Raw genomic sequence first — 24111 nt, forward strand, 5'->3', positions numbered from 1 at the left:
AAAAATTTTTCACCAAAAGGGTTGTCAAGCATTGGAACAGGCTGCCCAGGGAAGTGGTTGAGTCCCCACCCCTGGATGTATTTAAAAGACGGGCAGACGAGGTGCCTAGGGACATGGTTTAGTGGTGGGATGGCAGCATTAGGTTAATGGCTGGAATTGATGATCTTAAAGGTCTTTTCCAACCTAAACCATTCTATGATTCGATGACTCTCCTCACCCTGACATAGCCCTTGTGCATCTTCACAGAGCCCAGAAAGGGGACAGATAGCAAGACGTTCATCCTGTCTTCCCACAACAATGTCAGTATCCAAGGCGTCAGGCTGCCATTTGCTAACATAAACCATGGTGGGCAGGAAAGTCATCCTGTATACAGAGACAAAAAATGACCTGTGTAACCTAAGGAAACCAGACGACAACAGCAAAACATCACTTGCAAGTAAATGTCTATTTTTTGGAGGTCCTAAATTTTACTTTAACGAACTTATCTTTTAGTACTGTTATTTTAATTAACTTGGCCAGTGAATTTCAGTCCCCAGGAGGAAATCTTTACTTACTACCTTGTCCCTTCCAGAACAGGCCATGGTTGCATTTACATTGGTTGTGGAGAGGCACAACACTCACCCTCACTGACCTAGAAGCTAAACTAACTCAACCAAACTAAAAAAGCACGTGGTGCTAAGTTCTCCGAGCATCTTCACCAACAGAGACCACTGCTTTAGAAAACAGGAACTGACGATGCTCTGTGCTGGGAGATTAAAACACAGGAATGGGAGAACAAGCGTGCTCCTCTTGCACTCTTGCATCCAAACTGCTCAGGAATGAAACCTTACTAAACCACGAAACTATGCTAAGTCACATCCCCTTCACAGACAACAGACCTGCAAATTGCCAAATGAATTATGGCTCAGGCATGTACCTGCTCTCCCTGACCTAGGGTTGCTACAGAAGGAAGAGGAACATAGCACCAATTTAGTGAAGTGAAATGAAATGTAAGTTTCAGTAACAGTGGGTAATAATGACTTCACATGCAAATGGCTGTAATCCATTTTTACCACAGCACAGATTATGTGCAAGGCATTGGCCTCTTCAGGTTTTAAAAAACAGCATACTTTTCCTTTAGCATACAACATAAAATGCCGTATAAAGTGAACAGAAAGATAAAAAAAAGCCCACAAACTCACACAACCCTACACCTACGGAGCAAGGTGAACATATCCTTCCCTACCACAGGTCTTATGATCCTGACTCACTCCGTGCCTCTCAAGCCTGTTGCATTTCTTTACCACGCTATGTGATCTACTACTCAGTCCCTCCTTCAGAGCTCCTAACAGGAACATCTTGTCACCCTAATGAAAAGCTGGTCAACATCATCATCTTCTTCACTATTACCTTGCTTTCAGTTTTCTGCATGGTATGCACATGCTACAACAATTGCATCAGGGATATCACAGCTACTTCTCACAGATAAACAAATCCACACACAATCAGGCACAAGAATCCTAAAAAACTCCCTCTATATTTTAATTCCTGGCAGACATCTACTTTTTCTGCAAGTAGAGCATTATCTCAATTAGGAACAGCTTGTTGAAGATATTTGAAGTCAGCAGCCAAATCTCCTAAAGGAAATTCAGCTTTACACACCATTCTAGTCACTGAAAACTCAGGCAGACCTGAGACCCAAGAGCAGACGTGTTTTCTCCCTCCTGCTCCCCAAGTCTTCAGAGGAGTCTGTACCGTTTACTTTAAAATTACAGTACCTGTTGTGAAAGAATGGGTATAAATTTGCATTAAATCTTCCCTACATAATTAAAGGTAACAATCCTGCAGGATTTCTGGTTTCACGCATTCTAGCAAGCTAGCTTGCTGATGAAGCTTTCTTGGCAAGTCATAGAACCCACACATCTTCAGGAGCAAACCCAGGAAATCAAGAGAGGCAAAGATCTCTGTAGTAGAACCAACAAATCTGACCGAACATGCTATCAGAAGAGAGGCCATGTTGCTGCAACTCCCTCATGTGCACACCCTTTGCTCCTTACCCACATCTCATCTACTGCTTTTAGCCACCTCTTCTGCAATCGTAACTGTGGCAGGAGTTGTGCATGTGCCGTAGCCCACATGACACTGTTTGAACCGGGCTCGGACACAAGCTCTCCTTCAGACCGCAAACAAGGAAGTCACAGCATGCACCTGCTAGATGCGAGGCAGCAGATGCTACCTTCCAAGAATACCTTCCACGAAAATCTGCTAAACGAGTGGAAAAACAAGAACTAAGGGAGCAACGAGCCCCCTGTGGAATTCAGGACAAGTTCAAATACCGACAGAAGTCAGTACAAGGATAGAAGGCAGAGGTTGGAGTTGTACGGGGGTAACACCACACTGCTACTACATTTATTTTAGTCTTTGAATTATTAAACTATGAATGCAATTAGGGAAACTGTTTAGATTTTCACTTTTGCTCCAAAGTTTATTATTTGCCCTATCTATATTAGCTTTTCAAATGACAGACTTCCACCCTATTGTCAAGCTTCACATGAAAAAAAAGAAAAAAGCGCTCATCGGGAGTAACTACATTATAAATTCCATACAATAAAGAGTTAAAGAAAAGTGAGGCAGCTTTGTGAAGAGGTTAACACTTTCTCAAGTGAGAGCACAGGCAGTATGAAAGTGAAAGGACACAATGTAAGCCTTTCTACTCTTTGCCTAGCTTTTATTAAATGGTACATATAAACTTCTTTTGTGCTTCCAGTAGAGAACATTTTTCCCCTATTTGTCTCAAAAAAACCCAAACCCAAAACAATAGAACTTAAAAAAAACAACCCAAAAAAATTAAATAGCAGGTTTTATGTAGCTTTATTTCACAAAATTTTCTCTCCCCAAAAGGACACGGAGGTAACGTTTGTTTCATCTATATCAATTAAGCATAGCAAATTAGAAGTCAAAGTGTTTTCTCATTAAAGATTCTACCCATGGCCTAAAGGGGATGGCAGAAGAGCTCCAGCAACTCTTGCAGAGGCAGACCAACGTATTACAGCCACAGCTCTTTTTTTCCCTCTGCCCATCCACTGAGGATTTGCTGCCCACATGGCACAGCTAGCAGAAGATACGATGCACTTGTGCCTCAGCTACTCTACTGTAAAGTGCCATGTTTCAGCATAAGTTGCTGATAAAGATGAACAAGAGCTACGCTACCAGACCTTACAGCGAAATGAAGTACAGGCACATGTTAACTTCTGCTGACACAGCTATGAGTGAAGAACCAGAAAAGCTGACTCCCTATGCCATTCCAGCAGCAGCACATCAGCTCCCTAGAAATCCAGCTGTGCTGCTGCTTGCCTGGTAGTTATCAGTTGTAAAGGTTATGAACCCAAACTAGAGCTTTTGTCACACAGTCCAACAGTGGGTTTCCATGTGTAGTTATTGCAAGTGAAGCCTCTACAGCCAAGCATAGAATAAAAATAGAACACTGTCCAAAAGCTCTTTTCCATTTGAAAAGGAGAAACCAAAAGCAATTATAGAGAATAGAAATCTGCAACTTTGAAACACAGTGATCTCATCGGAGTACCTCTTGGCCACAGGGACCAATTGGGACAGGAAAGCCCATCATCAAATCACGTAGGTGGGAGGCAATTCTAACCGAACACTGGGAACAGAACTACCCCAGCACTGCGTACTCCCATCAAAGCCTCTTTCAAGCAAGGTAAGCAGTGCTTGCGCCCTCTAGAAAGCAATGCCATCTTCTCATAGAAGAGTGCCGACTTCTCGGTGGAGATGTTATGTGGGCAGGGAGAAGAGTTCTGCTGAAACATCTAGTTAATATCTGCTAAACACGAGTAGTCAAGCACTTGTGGAAGAGCACTGCAGGAGTGGGTTTGGTGATGTTTGGTTATGTTTGGTTTTGTTTCTTTTAAATTAAGTCATGCAACACATGGAAGGTAGGGGCAAATCATTTTTCCAGGCATTCACCGCATTGCCAGCAATGAGATGTGCCACAACAGCAAGTGTTAGCTCTATGCAGCTGTTACCTATAGGTCAATGGCATTTAAAATAGAAAATCTTTCTTACACAGTGTTATGAATAAAATTGCACTTGATTTCGTTAAAAACTCATATCACTGTAACTTTTCCAAATATTTCCTTTCTGGCATCTTAATTTTCTTCATTAACAGGAGCTTCTCTCTAAAAACCTCTCATCCGTGTCGGACACATGACATGCAACAGCAGTAAGCCATTATCTACCAGAAAACGGGTCTGTTGTTTCTTCAGTGCTTGTTTTTATCTGTCCCCACCCTCCCCCCAAAAAAGGTACAGGCAGTTCACCCCTAAGTGTCAATTATAACATTGAAATATAAACTCCTCAAGCAGACATTAGGAATTTTAGTTTCACAGATTAAATATTTGAAAAGTTACAGAAGGTGCTGGAATAGTACACATTTAAATTGCTTAAAAATCCAAACTTGCAGCAACTTTGTAAATTCAAATTTCCAAAAGGTTTATAATGTCCTTGTGAACTTCTTCCACAGCAAGACGCTCTCATGACAATAAAGCATCAAACGTCCAAGGCCGAGATCAAGAAACAAATCAGCAGGATGCACTTGCTCCACCAAGCAACTTTAAAAGAGGCGTCTCCACTTCCAGTAACAAAAAGCTACTCCTTCATTCCATTTTGGACCTTTCAAAGTGTGTAATCATTCTTTCCTGGAAGATAAAATACCCAATGTTTGTCATTTCCCCCGACAGGTTTACATTATTCAGAAATAAGGTGGTATGCTTTGCACATTCACAACAAATGCACACTCGTATGCATTTTAAGTCAGGAGTCCAACTTACACAACAGATGTACCACTTCTTTTAGAATACATGTTTATATTCTAAGAAGTTGTGTCACGGTTGTCCCCACTGTCCTTCCCCACCCCCCGGCATTATACTGCTGTCTTGGCAAGATCAGAGAGGCCAGTTCTAATAAGCCAAGTCTTTAACAGCTGACTCATGACTCCTTTGGCATGTCAGAAGACTAAATTGAACTGAAGATTTGTTTACTGACCTCATCTGAATCCAGAAGAGCTGGAAGAGCGCTGTGAGGAGGGGGGGGAAAAGAAAAAAGAAATAGTTAAGAGCATTAGAGCACCTACTTAGAGCATATTACTGACAATCATTTTCAGCCTTATGTTTCACCTTAAGCTTTTCAGGGCACAGGAGAGCAATAATGAAGACAGACCTTTCAATTAGACAGAAATTAGAGAAAGACACATAAAAGAGGAAGAGGCCAAGAAGTATCCTCAATGGCCTTCACAGTTTTAAAATTCTTTTTTTCTAAGCTTCTCGTTACCATCTGAACAATTTCCAAGTTGCATCAAAATAAGCTGCATCATTCATATGGGAACACTGCTGAACTACACTGAAGACACTTACAGTATGAGACTATATTGTAAAAACACATCCCAGAGATCAAATAAGTTATGCTGGTACCATAGCCTTTTCAGCTACAATAGACCTTCCATCTGTCTATTGGGATCTCATCTCTTCAGAAACCTGATCAACATACTTTCAAGAACAGAAAAACCTGCAGCAGACTACGTCAACATGCCCTTTCCTAGCTAATACCAGTCTAGTTGTTTTCTTAAGAAATCCTACCATTCTTCAAAAAATAAGTCCTAGAACTGGGAAAAACAAATTTAATTGAGAAAGTGCACTTTTTTATCCTCTTGAAGCTTCAGCTGATTTCTTGTCTTTAACTTCAAGCATAGTTTTGTACTTAAATCCAGAGCCTCTGCCAAGATTACCTATTGAGATTTGTGAACATAGTTAATTTGTGAACGTCTTTTTTCCTATGAAAAATTTAGACACAGGCACTGACATTTTTAGGATGTAAAAGTTATTAAAAGCAGAATAGATATGGACTGCCTACATAGCTGACTATATTGCCAGAAGCATAAAAATGACTCAACAGACATTCCAAATAAAGTTGAGAACTAAGTGACATTATTCAGTGGTTTACATTCGGCATGATACTCAAAGGACTTTTCCAGATCAATAAGCAGAAAGAGAGGGTTTGTGTGTTCTTTGTTTTCTGGATTTATTTAGTTAGTTTGCACTTCGGTGAAGCGCAAACAAATCAGTCTGTGGTTTCACAGTCCAAGATGGTATTCCTTAAGTCAGTCTGTGTTCGAGTGCCATGGACTCTTACAGACTGCATAAAGCCAAGTGGAAGCATTTTAAGAAGTCAGAGGCCAATTCCAGGCTGAACTCAGTACCTGCTCATGTAAGTGCAGCATACAAGCTATAAGGCATTCTAATGTATTTGTGTTCCTGTGTCCAAGGAACATGCTTTTATTGCAACTATAAAAATACTCACACATCTGTCACTGACGAAGGAACGTTCTCCTCTACCCACTTCAGGTCATCCTCCTGCTACAAGTACAGCAATTAAATGGAAAACAAATGTCAGTTTTCCCAAAACACTGTCACATGCAAGCCTTTTTCTTCTCAGCCTACTTGAAAAAAACCGATGTATTTATAATGTCACTTCAAAAGAATCCACCTCCAACTTGATTTCTGGATTACAGAAAAAACATTCCAAGAAAAAAACAAAAACCCACCTATGACTTACTGTCACCTCTGTATTAGTCTGATAGAGACTAGGAAAAGCGGGCCCTCAGGACACTCCGGTTATTGACATGATCTTTTTTAGTCTCCCACAAAACAACATTATCTTTAGAACATATACATGAAAAATTATTATAAAAATAACAAGCTAAATTTTGCAAAGCTAAGTTAAACTGTATTATCAGGATTTCTCATTTCTATCTGATGAGCACTCTCCAATTCACAACACAAGCACGCTTGTTTTGAATTTGGACAACTGACCCTTTCTGATCCCCTCCATCCCCAAAATAGGAAAGTTTGATTTTCATGTTATCCTCAGGTAAGTAGCATAGAGTTGCAACCAACCTTCGAGAAAAAGAGTGTTAACAACAAAAATACTCTCATGAATCCCTACAGGTTCTTTCCACTTTTTAAATTTATGCATGAATTCCATGAAAAGATTCTGAGACATATTTCTACCTCCTAACGGAATGTGAAACCACCTTTGCTTGTGAGCCACAGGGAAAGAATGCAGATATATTAGAAGTGTTCCATCCAAACTATTTAAGTAGCTACATAATAATATACACATCACCCTATTCGTGTAATGAATCACAAATCTCAACACTAGAAAGGCAATTAATTTATTAAATAAAGAGGCTCAGCCTGACAAACTTGTTAAAATACTGTATTATTCATTATCAGAATATAGTACAATACAGTTCTATCTATACTGGATTGTGCAAACATTCCTGAAGAACAGACTGAATACTAAGGCTTCCATTGCACTTACAGGAAATTAGATTAAAAACCTGTATTTATTTTCTGTTCAGAAGCACTGTAAGTGTACAATACTTTGGCTCACTCCCACTCTGAAGCAAACCAGGACACTCAAGTTTATAAACTGAACACTTTGCATCTTTGTAAGCTACTACGAGGGGGCAGCCAAAGAGAGATGTATCTATACCCTTCGAGGTAGGGAGGGGATACTCACAGCTTTATTTGCTTTTACATTCCCATTTGGTTCTTGCTTTGTACTTCTCATTTTCATTCCCTCTGAAGACAAAAGAAGGAAAAAATATTGGGATAACTTAACTATAATTGTTCATAGACTGTATGTGAAAGCATTGAGTATTCATTCAGAATATTTCATCAAATCCAAAGAGACAGAGTAAGACAGACAAGTTACTCATTATGACAATGCTTTCCCTTTGAAAGGCTTGTATTTTTCTTGACAGGTGGAATACCTAGTTCTTCCTGAATTTTGTAATTTTACCTAGGAAGCATCAACTTCTAGTCCTTCTCTTGAAGCCATGCGTAAGTAGCATAGAACTTAAAGACATATTTTGCCCAGAGAGGCTGTGGAACCTGCATCCTTGTACTCAAAAGCCATTTAGATACACTCCAGGGCAACCTGTTCCAGGTGACCCTCCTTGAGCAGGGTGTTTGGTCAGGATGACCACCAGAGGTCCCTTCCAACCTCAACCATTCCAAGACATGTGCAAGTGCCAAAATTTATTTTACCTACTGACTGCTGACCAGTCACTTGGTTGACTTAAGAGCTGAGAGGCAACATGTATCTCCCAGCCCAGCAGCCAGCCAGATACAGCTGATTTGGCAAATGCACATAAGGGATTACACACTTCTCAGCTCCTAAACAAGTGAAACAGTACTGATATATCTCAGCAGAATTGATTTGTGGACAGACAGCGAGTATGTCACCCTACCATTTACACAACTTATCACCAATAGTGTTACAAGGATAATAGACATAATAGGGAGATAGGAGGCAGGGAAAAGAGAAGGTTTTGTAGTAGGAAGGGAACAAGTGAAGAGAAAGATGCAACCTCGTGTCATAAAGCAGGACTCTTTCATTCATAGGTAATTTCATGAATATGTAAACATATTCATCCATGTTTACACTGGACATTCCTGTACTAGGCCCTAATATGGAAAACTAAGAACTCTGCAGAGTTCAGAGAACAGATAAATAAATGAAAATTCTTAAAGTGAATTTTAAAAGAGAACTGCAGACTAAATCACTGCCTAGCAACAATATCCGGGAGATCCTTGGATATCCATTATCATGACTGGATCCAAACCTATGATTTGAACATTTAATAGAACAAAGTCCAGTGGACATGGTAAGGCAACCACAACAGTAGCAGTGTGTTCAGTGACATCTGAAAACCCCGCAATTAAACAAGCAATGTAAACACTAAAGATAAAGCCAGTGTTTCCTGTACAACTGCATAAATCAATGGCAACAGGGAGGCATTGACTTTTACAGCAGTAGTGAACTTTTTGCCAGAGAACAAGAGACCTCCCTCCACAGAAGTGTCTCTTCAACACTGAAATTTTTCTCTTACCAAAACTTTCCTTTAACATTGGTTCTTTCTGCTCATCATCCTCCTCCTCTTCAGACAGTGGGGAGAAAGCAAACCTTTAGGAGGAAAAGAATGAAAGCTATCTTAGAATAGCATCTCTTGCCACCAAGATATCATAACCCAAACATTCACAACTTGATTATTCTGTCTAGATCGTTGTTTTTAAGACCTATGCTAAACTACATAATCAAAAGTTTAAGTCACTTCTTTTTGAGTAAGTTCACCACTAGGAACAGATAGAATTTTACCTGTGTGACTTCCTACACTTACTTTTCCTCAAGCCCCTACACACACTGCTTAGTATCCATATGGATCAGTATACAGCAACTAAAAATCACCCACCAGTACTCCACTGGATAAACAAGCATTCCCCAAAACCACTATTTTTAGAAAGAAGTAAGAAAAGCTGAACCTTTGGTTGTTAGCAGATGGTCTCCACAGAATCATGATGACAAAAAGGATCATAGAAAACAGTAAGCGCCAGATGGCATCATCCACCCATAGCTCCTGCCAGTCCTGTCAAGGAAAACAGCAGCACAAATAGGAAAAGTTGTGAAGAAAGAGACTCCATGCCGTCCGCTCCTTCCAAGGGTGAACTATAGACATCTGACAAAGAGGCTCATTTCCCACAACAGTGAGAATTTTAGCATGTGGTATATTAGGCATAATCCACAGAAAAATCTGTTCCAGAATGTGCAATCTCAGCTCTTACACTACCAAATGTAAATTGATCAAGAGGCAGCAACTGCAGAAAGCATTAAATATAAACTCACCGACTGACAGTCCACCAGCCTGAACTTCATGGTGGTCCAGATGATAAATACAATCGATGCTGCAAGATTAAAACAAACAAGCTGCTTATTACTACAAAATATGCTAATCCAAATACACTACTAACAGGACCATGTTTCCCAAACAAAGGGCAAAGACCTAAACAGTAAATTCTCAGAATCCAATTTATTAGTTTTGAAAAACAAGAGACTGATTTATTGCACTGACCTTATACAGTAGCTTAGGTACAGACCAGCATATTTTGTTCTTGGTTCTTCAGAGACACAAGACATAAATCAAGTATGAAGTACTGGGCCAAACTACTCATCCTTATTTACTATTCTTACATTACTTCCATCTAGTGTCCAACCCATGGTTTCATTATCAGTTGACAAATAAAGACTACCTTTAAGTAAATGAACCATCTGATCTGCCTGAATGCCCAGCCATTCAGATCTTGACCCACAGGAGTTCCAACGCTTAAACTATGCTCTCACCACAGTTTTAGAAGATGAGACTTTCCTTCCACTAAGGGGTTCTATGATGACTAAGAGCCAGATGCTGCAAGGAATTTAATCGAGCTGTCAATTAAAAGGAAAGCACTTCTTTGTTTAAAAAAAGCACAGTGCTTAGAAGTTTTCTGCTCATTGTATGGGTAGCATTTCCAAATAGATGAGGAGCCAAGCACCTGGAAGCACCGACACATTTATTCTTGAAGTTCACTTCATCACTACGACAAATGGAAAGAGAATCTGAATCTGTATTCTGGAAGAATACAGAGGGCATTACGTTACAATACCAAGAATACTGTTTTTCCAAGAATCACTCTAGTCTTCAGCTATCTGGTCTTCAGATGCCTTAAAAATCTCATAGCATGCAGCAATACTGTGATTTTGGCAAAAACTATCTCTGTGAAGTTAACAACATAGATAAAAATCTTTTGCCCACAGCAGCTTTAAGATGGACAAAAGCGCTCTGTTAGAGGAGCTGCACAGAACTACTGATCTTATTAGCACCAGGACTAATAATCCACTGCCTCTGAAGTATCAACATAACACTTGGGATAGCTCCACTATTAGAAACGGGTCAAGTGTTAGAAATATCAAGTACTTTGATTGCATTTAAACAAAGTTCACCGAAGTCAAAAGTCTGCTTTAGTGATCAAATCAAGCCATATATGGAAATGGCAAGTGCCCTTATTTGATTAATGTAATTTACTGCTTACCTGCTACTGCCAAGATGAGCGTGTTGGTGAAGTGCCGATACAAAGAGAGTTTCACAACATTCCTTCGAAGTTTTAGCAGTTTCATTGTTTGTGTTAAGCTGATGAATATGTACAGAAAGTCAAGGAAAGCCTCTGAAGGGACAAGCTGGTCACAGATGTAAGAGGACACAGATCTTACGATCAACAGCTCTCCCACCCACACACTTAACCCTTGAAAAAGTTAGACCAGCCTCAGTAGAAGTTCATCCTATGGCAAAGGTGCCAAAGAGCAGGATCCATCCCTTTCATGTTATTTAGTCATCTAAACCTAGAACTCTTGTCACACAAAGGTGGCATCCAAGCACTTATTTTGGACTATGGCCTATTCCTTCGGAAAAGCGTCAAATGTATTTCTGATTAATGGAAAATCAAGTCCAAAGTAGAAGCCAGTTAAAATCCAAATTAAGTGGATTTTAACATGTGTCTTCACACTTTTGCCTACAATGTAATCTCCATAGTGACAAAACAAGTGCTTAGGAAAGACATCATGGTAGGAGAGAATTGGGGTTGTCACGGCTGGGCAGCAAGCCTTTCACATTTTAAATAGAGTTTTGCAATTGACTTTCACTAACAACACTTTATAAGGATTCTGCTATACATGGCTTTGAGTTTGACATTTAACAGCAGCTGGTAAAGTCACATAAGATTATGGTTGTTTGCATGTAATATGTCAAGACCCCATTTTGTCTCCTAACTGCTTCAAAATGAGTACAAATTTTACAGAATTTTAGGTTTGATGTTGCTAAGAAACCTTCCCAAAACATAAACAGAGTCTGTTCTCCAAATGCTAGTACTATGGTATTGCTACAGTGCTACACTAGAACAAAACAATTTCATAATTCAATAATCAGAGACTGGTAACAGACAGCTTTGGCTAGTCCATGTTCAGGGTCAGCTCTAACACAGGTATCTACTGGTTATCTAGTTTTCCTTGCACTGGCTGTAGCAAAAGCTTACCTGAACACTCAATTACAGAAGTTCTATTAACTTTATCAGAAGTAGAAAGAACATATACTTGAAGCTGATTAAAAAAAGTTCAGCCAAAAAGACTCCCAAAAAAACAAATGTGAAAGAAAATACACCCCACCAAGTAAAATAGTGAAGGATATCCACCAGCACAGGGCAGTATCTAGGAAAGCCAGGGGAATAAAAGCCAAGGAGGCAAGATCATTCTGGGCCTAGAGACAAAGAGAGAGCCAATAAGAACAAACTGAAAAGGAAACAGAGGAAGCAAGGAGGATCAGGCTGTTTTGTGAGAAACCACAAATACTCCACCACAATGCTTCTGAGTTTTACTACAGAAGCAGACGGTTTGAACCAACAGTTTAGCCCAATGCACAGAGGGGAACTGACAAGACCACACTGTCAGTTCTCAGTTTTCCACCAGCAAGTATTTTCCAGATTAAATCAATCCAGCACCACTAAAAGGAGCCTCCGTTAAGGCGACTGCTGCAGTGATGTGCTCTGGCCACCTCCATTACAGAAAACTAGCAATCAGCTTGTTAAAAATGTAGCAATTAAATCTTTTACACTATCCATGGATGAACTGAACTCCACTGGCAACCATGAGTTTGACTGACAGTGGCACAAATTGCCTTTGCATACGTATCAAAAATTATCAAAGTCCCAACTGAAACAAGCAAATCACCTTCCATTCCTTTTAAGACAAATAATAAGCTGTGAATAAGCTTGTGACATTCTGCAGTTTATGAAAGGATATCCACAAAATAATACAGGCATCAATCATGGACAGGGCCAAGTTTGCTATCAGAGCCACAGTGTCATAGAAAAACTGAAAAAGTACCAAATATATGACATGTTAAATACTTGATCCCAAAATACCAAAAACAGAACAACTGAAATCTACATTCTGAGACACACTTCTTAATGAAGCTAGCAGCAGCACCACTCACATGTACATCCTAAGTACAGCCTCCAAAATTGGAGTGGTGGTACATTTTAGTTATTTTGGTTTTTTTGTTTGGTTGTTTTGTTTAACTCATGGCAAGGTGACCCAAGCTATGTATTTGTGTCTGCAACTAGCCCTACCTAATCTGAAGTATTAGACACATGGGTCCAGACGAATATGTGTCTGAAACCTGACTGATCAGAAAACTATTAGAATTATTTCAAAATATACAGAATTATATCCTGATAAATAGAGAAGACATCAAACTTAAACTCTGAAACTGTGGATATGAATTATTAACAATTAACTACTTCATTGTCTCTGTTCCCTTCTTTCAGCATAGCCCTGGGATTTGCCCTTAGCATACAAGTAAATAAAGCCAGTAGCATCTGCAGCATATGGGAAAGTTCAAGCAGTTATTACTGACCCCTGTGACTCTAAGAACACCTTCCATGCCAGAAAATAATAGGTAAAGGGCTCCAGCCATAACTACTTTGTGAAGAGTGACTCCAAGGCGAGGCCTGTAGGAAAACAAAGTGAAATTTAGATGAAGTGGGAGGAAAAAAAAATGAAGTCATTGAGTTTAATATAAGGTATGAAGCATGGGATTAAAGGGTCCTCGTGACAAGCCACTTTTAGATCCAGAAATAATTTTATTATGGTGCTCAAAGCTTACTATTCATTTTGTCTTACGAGAGGATGTGACTAAGGAAGAGATCGGTAACAGTCCTGGTTTCCTAGTTAGCCTCTTCAGCTTTTTACAAACATTTCAAGAAATCTTAGCTCACCCCTTTTTCACCAGTTCCCCCAGAACACCCACACTTGCTAGAAGTCTTGCTAGAAGTTGTCACTACCACACAGCATGTTGTTTTACCACTGAATACAGCTAGAGACAGACAGAGGAGCAGCAATTTTGGCAGCAGAAGCCTCCTAAAGTAGATCCCCTCCCCCATCAGTGATTCTTGACCTCTCCCATTTCTAGAAGCACCTCCTTGCCCCGAGGGCAGACATATAAAGCTCCCATTCCAGTCATCAATGTATCTCAACAGTGATTCAGAAACCTACCCAACAGTGGTACATGGAAGGGGGTGGGAAGAAGGGAAATCACCATGTGGAATTGTGATTGTCTCTTAACTAGAGAAGAACTCTAGACCTTTACAGCACTTAACTAAGGCACCTACCTTTTAAGCAGCAAAGTACAGGGAGATGAATACTGCCCTAAGTTATTAAAAACCAACAGCCAAAAGCCTTTTAATAGAACACAAAACCCTGTAACAGAATTACTCACTTGACTATCCCATATCCCAGGCTGACTATGATGACCAGAGTTCGAGCCAATGAGCGCTTCACAGCAGAAAGCAGTTCTGCCAGTATTACTGCTCCTTGAACTACCAAAAGCAAAGAGGAGGAAGCTATGTTATTAAAATATAACTTCTGTTTTATTAACTACTGCATGCAATTGTAGTATGAGAGCAGACATAATTATTTTCAGAAAGTAGGCTATTAAAGTGTATAATTTTTTTTATTACCCACATCTGGAGTGGGCTTTCAGAAAAGATAGGTCACGTAGCATAAAAAAAGCTACTGAAAAATTTTACATCCATAGAAAGTGGAGATAAGTGATCCAAAAAACTTTTATCTGTAAGATCAGCCTGGATGACCTTCCAAACAAGTCAACCAACAAAACCTTCTGTACCATGACTGTGGCCAATCAACAAAGTCATAATGAAGTTTTATTTGCAGAGTTTCATTTGTATGCATCCATCCTAAAAACTCAAAACCAGTCCCCCAAAGTTTTATGCAGAGAGAAACACCTAAAATGGATTATCAGGCTATGGGTCATCTGACATGCTGTCATGTTGAACAAGAAGTTTTATTGTCTCTTTCCAAGGCCAATACCAACTGTATGAAATTAATTACAAGCTACACTTCGGAAGTCCTATTTTAAACTGCAAGCCAGTGTTACAGTGAATACTCCCCAGCATCTAGCATTCTACATCCCCAAAACACTACAGAGTTAAAGAAAGCAATGGCGTTTTAGCTTTAGAAGAGCACAGATCATCCTATTTACAATATAATTTTAAAAAAATGCAGAAAGTCTGGTTCCCTTTTCTTTGTTCTTACAAATCATATACTTAATATGTATCTGACACCCCAATTTAAGATAAGCCATTAGTACTACGCCCCATCAAAAACTGCAAGCTGCAATTGCTGTTGCTACCTACCAGATTCCCCTGTGTAGCGGATATTCTGGAACTCTGCATAGAAAACTGCTTTCTCAAGCATTCCCAGGAAGATAACAGCACCAATCCAGAACTGGATCCTCAGGAGATCCCGCCAGTAACAGGCTGACCATGCAAGCCATAGAACTCCAAAGAATACGTACACAATACACATCACCATGAAAAACTATTACACAAAAAGAAGCAAGAAACAGGAACCTTAGACACAGAAAAATAATTTCCTTGTTTCCATTCCATAGTTGTAAGACAGCTCTATTTTCTCCCCAAGTATAGCAATTTTTGAAGTTTTTATATACAAAAGTGACTAGAAACACGCATTGCTTCATCTGTCTTCTCTGGATTCTTTTACAGCGACTGTCAACAACAGGAATCAGAGTAATTGAATTTCTGAGCAATCTCTCTCTTGAAGAGCAGTCTGCCAATTTATTCCCAGGCAATTTTTCTAAGGAAGATATCAAGTGCTACTAGCTTTCAAAAACTCAGATAAGAGCTCAGGCAAATCATCAAGTACTAGACACTCTGCCCCTTCTCACATGCTATTCTATTTCTAACCTCATAGTACATTTGCAGTACTCTGCAAGTAAGCTTGCAAGTTAACTTTACACACCATTCCACAGAACAGAGACAAGTAACCGATGCTTGTAATCCTTCTGTTCAACTAATTTGACAACTTCTCTCAAAAGTTAATTTCCAGCAAATTCAGTTTTTGACCAAGCTTTAGGTCAGCCAAAAATCTGGAACTGAAAAAGAAACCCAGACACTCATTTAAATATTATCATCTTGCAATTTTTTTTTCCTCAGTCCTGCGTTACTTGCTTTAAAAGAACTTTCAGGGTACACGTCTCCTACAGTAAACAATAAGCTTGACAGTGCTGAGTTTTCTGAACAGCAGCACCATACCAGAGCAAGTTAAGTTTTCAGAAAGAACACTGAGATTCAGAGGGATAAGGAGAGAGTAAGACATTAAATAAATAGAAGGAAGTACTTAACCAAAGTATAGGACAGTAAAAATCAAGCAGTCTTCTCTTGCAGAAGGTAGATGTTTTTAAACCAAGCAAGCATTGAAGTTAGCTGCACAATCCGCTGAAGCTTTCACAAACTGAAAACACCTCCCTTAGGAGAACAGCTTACTGATCCTTACAGATTTTCACATCTGACTAATCCGTGCAGCTCAAATGGTAAGGACATAGGCATGCTAGTTCACATTCACATGGCCCATTACAGAAACATTTTGACGGAGACCTTTTTCTGGATCTGCCACATGGGGATATTCACACTAGTGCATTACATGTCAACAAAGCTGCTGGAGGCTTTTTGCTTCTATCAGGCTCTCCTATTTAACAGGCCACTCACTCCTGCCAATACAGTCAGGCTAGAGACCTTACTTGTTATTGATCCCCAGCTGAAATCTGTCTACACTACATAAATATTTAAGTTCTTTTATTTTCTTAGCCTCCTGGACAGAGGAAGTCAACAACCAAGTCAACAACTCCTTTGAATAAAAAGCTCTTTGTAGTTCAGTTATGCTTTCACTGCTAGGCAGTATTAAGGACCTCCACACCGGGTGCAAGACAGCTGGTGGAAGAAGGAAGATTAAGCTGTAAAAGAACAAAGAAAGCAGTGACAACTGAAAGGGTAGCTGTAAACAAAAGCACAGAATAGCAAATAGATATGAGCTAAGGAGAAAAATAGCATCAGTAAAACTGCTCATCAGTTTAGAGCTAACCATACTGATATCTTCTGATACCACAAATTGACAGGCATCGAGTCAAACAATCCAGACAAGGACAACACTAGTAGTAGCACATGCAAACATCTGAAATCTGTCTGTTTTCCCTACCCTGTATTTAGTACAAAAGAGAACAACAACAAAAGAAAACCACCCAAAAAAACAAAACCTCAAACCAAACCACACCTTCTGCTAAATTATTTTTTCTGAGACAATGGCTTTGGGTTTCCCAAAGTATGGAAGGAGTATTTAATTGAGATTGAAATCAACTGACAACTTCATAGGTCAAAGAAAAGCTGGTTTACTTACAATCATCAGAGGATAGTCTGCAAGTGAGAGATACTCATATGGCCCCTTCAGTTCTACTGTCACTGTCAAAAGACAATCAAACAACCAAATTGAACAAGAAACAAAAGAGTAAGGCAGGATAAAATACTTAACTAATTTTTACTCAAGCGTAAAGAAACTCCAAATCTTCACATAGCTTTTAAATCTAACTTGCACTTTAATCAAAGAAAGTTAAGATGCATAACACACTCAAGTAAAAGCATGCAAGTAAAACTACACACTCCATTACCAAGTAACTCATGGCAGTACTTAAAGTAAAAGTAATTTGTACTGGAGATTCGTGTGTGACAGGGAAGTTTAGAAACACACACAAGTTAACTTCTTAACGGGATTTTCAAGCTTCTCTAAAGTTTAGATAGGTTATCAATGCACTGTTAGATATAATATAATTTCAAGGTGAAAATTACAATCTTTATATTCTACATAATTTGAGCTTTTTAATATAAATCACTGTATTGGTCTGGACACTTGTGAAACACAACACCAAGCCTCAAAACTGAACTGCTTGGAATTCTTCTTTACTTCCATCATTAAACTGACAGACCAACTGCCTTAGGATCTTCAAGACACTAACAATCACCTATTTTCTTATGATAGGAAAGAGTTGTAGTAGGCAATACTTACAACTATGTGAAGCAAAAGATAGTCTTCGGAAAACGAACCATACAGTACATATTAAAAGTACCTTAGAATACACTCAGACTGGTATACATAAAAAATGGCACTGTATTTTTAGCTTACTATATAAACAGCTATCTTACTTGTAAAGGGCTTATTTTGATATGAGGAAGGTGTTGTTTTCTCCATTCTTTTAACTTTGGTAGTAGAATCCTTCGCAGTTGTAATTCCAATTTGCACAATAAATATATATGGCCCATCTCGCCAAGTTTTGATAACAGCATTCATTGCCTGAAAATAAAATGTCTACATGTAGATAGTGCATAGTCAAGATGACACGACAAAGACAGCACCTAATTATGCTAAGTCTGCTTCTGTCTTCCATGTAAAAATAAAGTTCATCTCCTCACAGCCCTAAAACTTGTTAATAAATATTTGATACGTAAATTTTAAATCTATTTATTAGACATAATACTTAAAATGTAATTGTTTGAATCCAGAAGAATCCTCAAAGACCTGGGAGGCAATCAGGGCTTATCTGCAAATTTAATACTAGCTTACTGCAAGAGTCATCTCAAAGGTACTGCAAAAGCTACAAAGAATTCCGCAAAGTATCCTATTCCTTGTTTTCAGTCTAGAAACATTAGGACCAGAGGTACTTCTTTCCTCCTGAAATCAATTGTTTGGCAACAGCACAGCTACATATAACTCAGCTCCCTGGTGAAGGCTGAATTTTGTAGTCTAAGATAGAAGAGGTAGCTGAGAAGTAAAAAAATTTCCATAGTAGTCATCTCCTGTGGAAATTACCACTGCCCCTGCAACAGCTCTCTTATAACAACTTATAAGACTGAAATCCTACCAACAAACTAACAGAGGAAGCTTGCCCAGTTTTGCACCACAAAACAAATTGGAAGCATCTTTGAGTTCCAGCACACAAAACTATTAATCCCACAACTAAAGAAGTTCTAGCTGACTCAGAAACTGCAATATTTACCAAGAACTTTAAGGTTAAAACTAAGACTATATACATGTATGCCACCCACATGACCACTGCAGAACTACCACAAAGACTTTTTCTGTAACAGTCTCTCCAATAGAATTTCAGTATTAAGAGCACACATTTCTTTTAAGAAATTTCCTGACTACAAGACCTGAAGCCAAAATAATTTTATGCATCAAAAAAGTTTATGCTGATATTGACTGAATTGAAAAGACTTAGTTAAAAATACAGCAAACAAAGTAGAATGGATATATTTTTATAGGTTCATTTTGCATTTAAAATATCTCTATCTCTTGCTGCATTGATTCCTTACATTACAGTTGCACACACAGCTATTTATGATTCAGCTTTAAAGTAAATGCCCATATAAGTACATCGGGAGTTAAATGCGTTTTCTTTATTGGCACTCAGTTTGAAGTTATTTTGACAATTGTTTGAAGTTATTTTGACAATCGTTCCTCTTTAAGACTTGAACATAACATACAATAAAAATACTAACAGATTTGAAAAGCAAAAAAAAGGGACAATGTTTTAAAAGACTCACCAGTTAAAGATGAAACTGAATGTTATCTCTAAGTATTAGTCCCCACTTAAAACAGATCATATCAATGATTACTTTAAATTACTATGAAAAACAAAATTTATTTTTTAATTTATACCATCAGTTTGAATGGTAGGAGTTCTGTATTTCATATATAGAAGCAGCAGTTACTCTGTTTCTATTATTCTGGTTTTCCATGCAGTGCTACTCAGTTTCAAGCTAAAAAAAAAAATCCTTGTGTCAAAAAAACAGAGAATTGCACCATCCCTGGAAATGCTACCAGAAATTTCTTATAAAAAGAAATATTAATTAAAAAAGCCAAATTAAGAATGCTGGATTCCAAGCCATGTTTAAATTCAATTCAATATACATACAGTTTTATCTGCCACCATTGTGTGATTTCCTCCACTCTCCTTCTTATCTTTTAAGCCCTTAAAGAAAAATAGAAAAATGGATAAATCAATATGCTAAAACCATCTCTTCCATGCCTACACTCGTTAGAAGGAAAAAAAAAAAAAAAAAAAAAAAAAAAGAATTACCTCTTGTTTCTCAGGTGAGAGGGGCTCTGGATGAACAAATTCTTTATAGAAAATCTGCAAGTTATAAGAAAGGTATAGCATTTATATGCACTTTATATTAACATGACATTACAAGAGTGTGTTCCAGTAAAGTTGATTATAAGGAAAGATTCTCTGAACAGCTGTATTAGAGAGCTTTCATTTCTCTAAATCAAACAACTGTCCATTTGTGGAGTGAGTCTTGAATACTTAGATTAATTTGTCATTTGAGATTTGCTTTCCCCCCCCTCAAACAACAGGTGTCTATTTTTAGAAGTGGACCCACAGACAACAGTAGTGAAGTTAATATCATTTTCCAGATATGAATCTGTTAGCCATCTCCATTAGCAGATGAAGTCTACACAGACAGAAACAGGATTTGGACATTTCTGCCTTAGCCTATGCAAAAAAGGTCCCTAGATAAGCGGGTGCCTATTAGAGATCCAGATTTTGCCAACTCTGACAAACTATGGTGACTTCAAACCTAGGGAAACTGCTACACCACAAGAAAAAAGCTCAATAATCAGGAGAAATTTCTGTGAAACTTCAGAGATTAATATCTGAGAGGAATATATTTGGTTAAAATTTCAGTAGACTTTCCAAAGGAATTGGAGGATAAGTCACTTAACAACTTTTAAAACCAGTTTCACCAACCTAAATATTCAGTTAGATGCCTGAGTTCACATTACACAGCTAAACCACAAGATCTCTTCTAGAAAAGCAAGTAAAAGTAGAACTGACATTTCTCATATTATTAAACATAAAAAGCAGGCAGCATACAGATTATTTTAAAAAACCTTTCAAGCCATCTTCACATATCAAAGGAATTAGACACATGCAAACAGATTATTGAAAACCCTTTTCAAGTCACCTTTCGGCATGTCTTTTTTCCTTAAAAAAAAAAAAAAAAAAACCACCAAACAAAAACCCTGCAACACTAGGATCAATAGTTATGAGACATTTCCCAGTATTCTCTATCCACAACCCTTTGTCTAAATTGGAAACGGCTGAATACAGATGCAACACTGCACAGTTTGCCTTGAATTCTTAAGTACACCATTAAAGAAAGACAGCATGTTATACTGACACTATCATTAGTATGACTGCACAGCTTCACCTGGTGATATACAGCCAGTGTAGAGACTATGATTGCACACTGCTTCCATGTGCTGTTTTGCATTGTCTTCTCTCTTCCATTTGATTTGTTTCAAACATGTTCTAGCACTACTTATTTTTCATTTTTAACCTGCTATCAATGCTTAAATAACCTATTTCTCAACACACTTTCATTTCCACTATTATAAATGAATGCTATCTGAGCAAAAAATGCCAGTCCTTTATCAACCCAATTTTTTTGGGAGCTTCAGTCTGCTGCCAGAGGTTCACACTTCCACTCAACTAGCAGTAGCCTTCTGTAAGTGAAACAAATTCAAAACACAGAACCACAAAAAAAAAAAAACAAAGAAGCACTGAACTTCACAGTGGTTTCCCCCTGCCTCCCATGGTGGGCCATATAGTGAATAGCAAGGCAGAAGTAAAGCAAAATTAAGAAGTCATCATCGCAGTTTGATTGTCAAACAGATAAAAACGAGTACCTCTCAATCTGCAGTGATACTTACATAGGATGCTAACACATCTAACAGGAACTACCACCTTCTTTGTATATTGTATGAATGAACAGGGCAAACTGTGAAGTTTCTACCCATACCTGAGGCCTGAAAAGCTCAGAGCAATTTGCAAAGAGGAGAGACGCTGTGGCATAGTATCCTGACCAACCAGGATGCTCTTCAGATGTAGCCCCAAAATAGTACTCTGCCTGTTCATCCTGCCAAACATAGAAGAGAACTTAGGTTAGCATGCAACATATCAAGCTGTTTATCTCAGTAGGCAGCTGCAAGGCCTGGAGAGCACCATAATTCCCCTCTGCACACATGCTTGAACAGAATTTAATGGGATAAAGGCCATCAAGACCACACAAGACTATTCTTCCTCAAAGAAAAAAAAACAAGGGGGGGGGAAAGGGAGCAACAACAAAAAAACAGGGGGCAAACACCCCCATACAGGGTTTGAGTAAGAATTAATACCTAATAAAAAAAAAAAAAAAAAAAAAAAAGAAATTGCAGTATTTTTACAGTGGAGGTGCAGCAGCCAGCATAAACTTCAGGTCTCCATAAACAAACTCTACATTACTGTATTAAAGATTAAAAACCTCAGTACTGTGTTAGGTTAGCAGTTACAACGGTCATAATCAATATTTTAAGTAAACATGGAAAAGGTGTTACACAGTATAAACCACAGTTGTGTTCTAGCACATTTAATAGAAACACTATACTTTTTGTATAAATCACTAATACTTGTAATGCGCATCCACGAAGAATAGAATTTAGACTAAACATGAAAATATTCCACTTATTCTATTTGCTGTCATTATGCATTGTTGTAAATAATATTGTCATCTCTCTTAAACTCACACACTTCAGTTTAGAGTCAATGCACTTATTTAAGCTACTAGGTTTAAAAGAATTCTGACAAACACTTCCACCTTACCCAAAACCCAGAAAAGTCAGTAATTCCAGCAAACTTTCCATTCCCAATGATCCAGAAATTTGTTACCTTCCAATGGGGGAGCATGTCTTTTATGCCCAAAGAGCAATGAGGATGCAAGTGAGACATCTCCAATCCCCTCAGCCCCAGATCTGCTTACCCCTAAAAATCATAACCCATGTTTTTCCACACAATTCTTACCCCAAAGTTGAAAACTTCATTGTAGCAGTCAGAATATCTTAAGTACCAAGTAACATTGTAACTTTGGGAGGGATCGCAAGCTTTTTCATCCCCTTCAACTAAAAAAGAAAAAAAGCAGGTAAGAACACCTAAGACACCCTCTGCCTGCCATGCTTTTCCTCCCATTCTGTGCCAAACTACCATAACTATATGCAAACACGAAACTGAAAGCAAAACAATAGAAAAACATTTTCCTCAAGTAATCCGTTACTGTTCAGTGAAATAAAGAAGCATGTGGAAAAGAGAATTCCATTCTAACATTACACAATTCTATTAAAGAGCTGAAGATCATTTGGAAACTTTTTGTTCTCAAGGCAATCAGGCGTATTTCAGCAACTGCAAATACCAAACAAGAGAAGAGCAGTGACTCCCAGTGATTACAATACAGAAAAGAATTTCCCTTTCCAAGATATGTGAGGAACATAGCAGGTAGAGAACACCAGGAACAGGTTAATACTAAGGGCAATTTGCACAGATTTAAATATACCAACACCATCACTAAGAACATAATAAAAAGGTAAGATTTTGCAAGACAACACCCCCACACCCTCAAAATGACAAACAAGCCATCTATACATTAGCTCGCTCTGTCAAAGCTGCAATGCTACCTAAAACAGCAGTAAGACAATCTTGCACTTTGATTTATTAGAGAACACACATGAAAAGTGAAACACAAGACTTCTCCCTCCCCTCAGGAAAGATTGTGTGATTTTTGTGTTTCAAATCTCATTCTGAAAGCCCGATGAAGAAAATTTGACATTAAGAAGGTAAGCTTAACCCATAAACAAAAGGAACAGTGATTATTCTTGGAAGAGCCATTTAGATGATTATGTTTGGGTTTTGCTAGTCAACAGACAGCAAAACCTTTTTAAGTTGACAGCATATTTCTAGTGGCTACGAAGTCCCCACACCTTCACAGGCAACATTCATGTCAGACTAGACACCCACAAATTTGTTACATCTACAGACCTTTTAATTAATGTTTCTATATTGACCACTGCAGAAAAAAAACTGCAATTAGAAAAAAGACCCTGCCATGCAGTCTTAACTGACTAATCCCACTTTAAACCACATGACTACTAAAGCAAGTATACTAAGAGCTAAAAACTCAACAACTGAGTCTCTAATACCAAAGATTAAAAAAAAAAAAGATTGGAATGCAATCACTGAAAAATAGGAGTTTCCCTATGACATCTTCTGCTAAGCATGAAAACAAGGCATACATTCTCCACATAACCCTAGATGTTGCAGAGGGTACAACAAAGAAACTAAGAGGCAACACAAGCACTGCAGTGACATGGGTAGATGGCAAATTCTTAGAAGATCAAATTCGGAACCTCTCAAAAGAGTGCTAAAAAACCAGGAGGGATTCAAAAATA

The 24111-nt window shown here is 38.4% G+C and overlaps 2 protein-coding genes across 2 annotated transcripts in view; both read right to left on the bottom strand.

Annotated features, from left to right (window-relative positions):
* Positions 1 to 344, bottom strand: part of VPS39 (VPS39 subunit of HOPS complex) — a 28357-nt gene extending 28013 nt beyond the window's left edge. Inside the window, exon 1 of the mRNA XM_009640260.2 lies at positions 218 to 344. Within this exon, the coding sequence (XP_009638555.1) occupies positions 218 to 344 (127 nt within the window). The remainder of the gene's footprint in view (positions 1 to 217) is intronic.
* A 2201-nt stretch (positions 345 to 2545) lies between these two features.
* TMEM87A (transmembrane protein 87A) overlaps positions 2546 to 24111 on the bottom strand; it is a 27927-nt gene continuing 6361 nt past the window's right edge. The window contains exons 4-19 of the mRNA XM_035895736.1: positions 19931 to 19984; positions 19766 to 19822; positions 17994 to 18141; positions 17194 to 17255; positions 15138 to 15321; positions 14201 to 14300; positions 13340 to 13433; positions 12113 to 12181; positions 10965 to 11073; positions 9742 to 9800; positions 9381 to 9484; positions 8951 to 9024; positions 7576 to 7637; positions 6352 to 6407; positions 5041 to 5071; positions 2546 to 4694 (exon numbers count right to left, since the gene is read on the bottom strand). Coding sequence (XP_035751629.1) covers positions 4653 to 4694; positions 5041 to 5071; positions 6352 to 6407; positions 7576 to 7637; positions 8951 to 9024; positions 9381 to 9484; positions 9742 to 9800; positions 10965 to 11073; positions 12113 to 12181; positions 13340 to 13433; positions 14201 to 14300; positions 15138 to 15321; positions 17194 to 17255; positions 17994 to 18141; positions 19766 to 19783 — 1212 coding nt within the window. The 5' untranslated portion in view covers positions 19784 to 19822; positions 19931 to 19984 and the 3' untranslated portion in view covers positions 2546 to 4652. The remainder of the gene's footprint in view (positions 4695 to 5040; positions 5072 to 6351; positions 6408 to 7575; positions 7638 to 8950; positions 9025 to 9380; positions 9485 to 9741; positions 9801 to 10964; positions 11074 to 12112; positions 12182 to 13339; positions 13434 to 14200; positions 14301 to 15137; positions 15322 to 17193; positions 17256 to 17993; positions 18142 to 19765; positions 19823 to 19930; positions 19985 to 24111) is intronic.

This window comes from Egretta garzetta, unplaced genomic scaffold (assembly GCF_000687185.1).
Source record: "Egretta garzetta isolate BGI_Z169 unplaced genomic scaffold, ASM68718v1 scaffold526, whole genome shotgun sequence".
Taxonomy (NCBI): domain Eukaryota; kingdom Metazoa; phylum Chordata; class Aves; order Pelecaniformes; family Ardeidae; genus Egretta; species Egretta garzetta.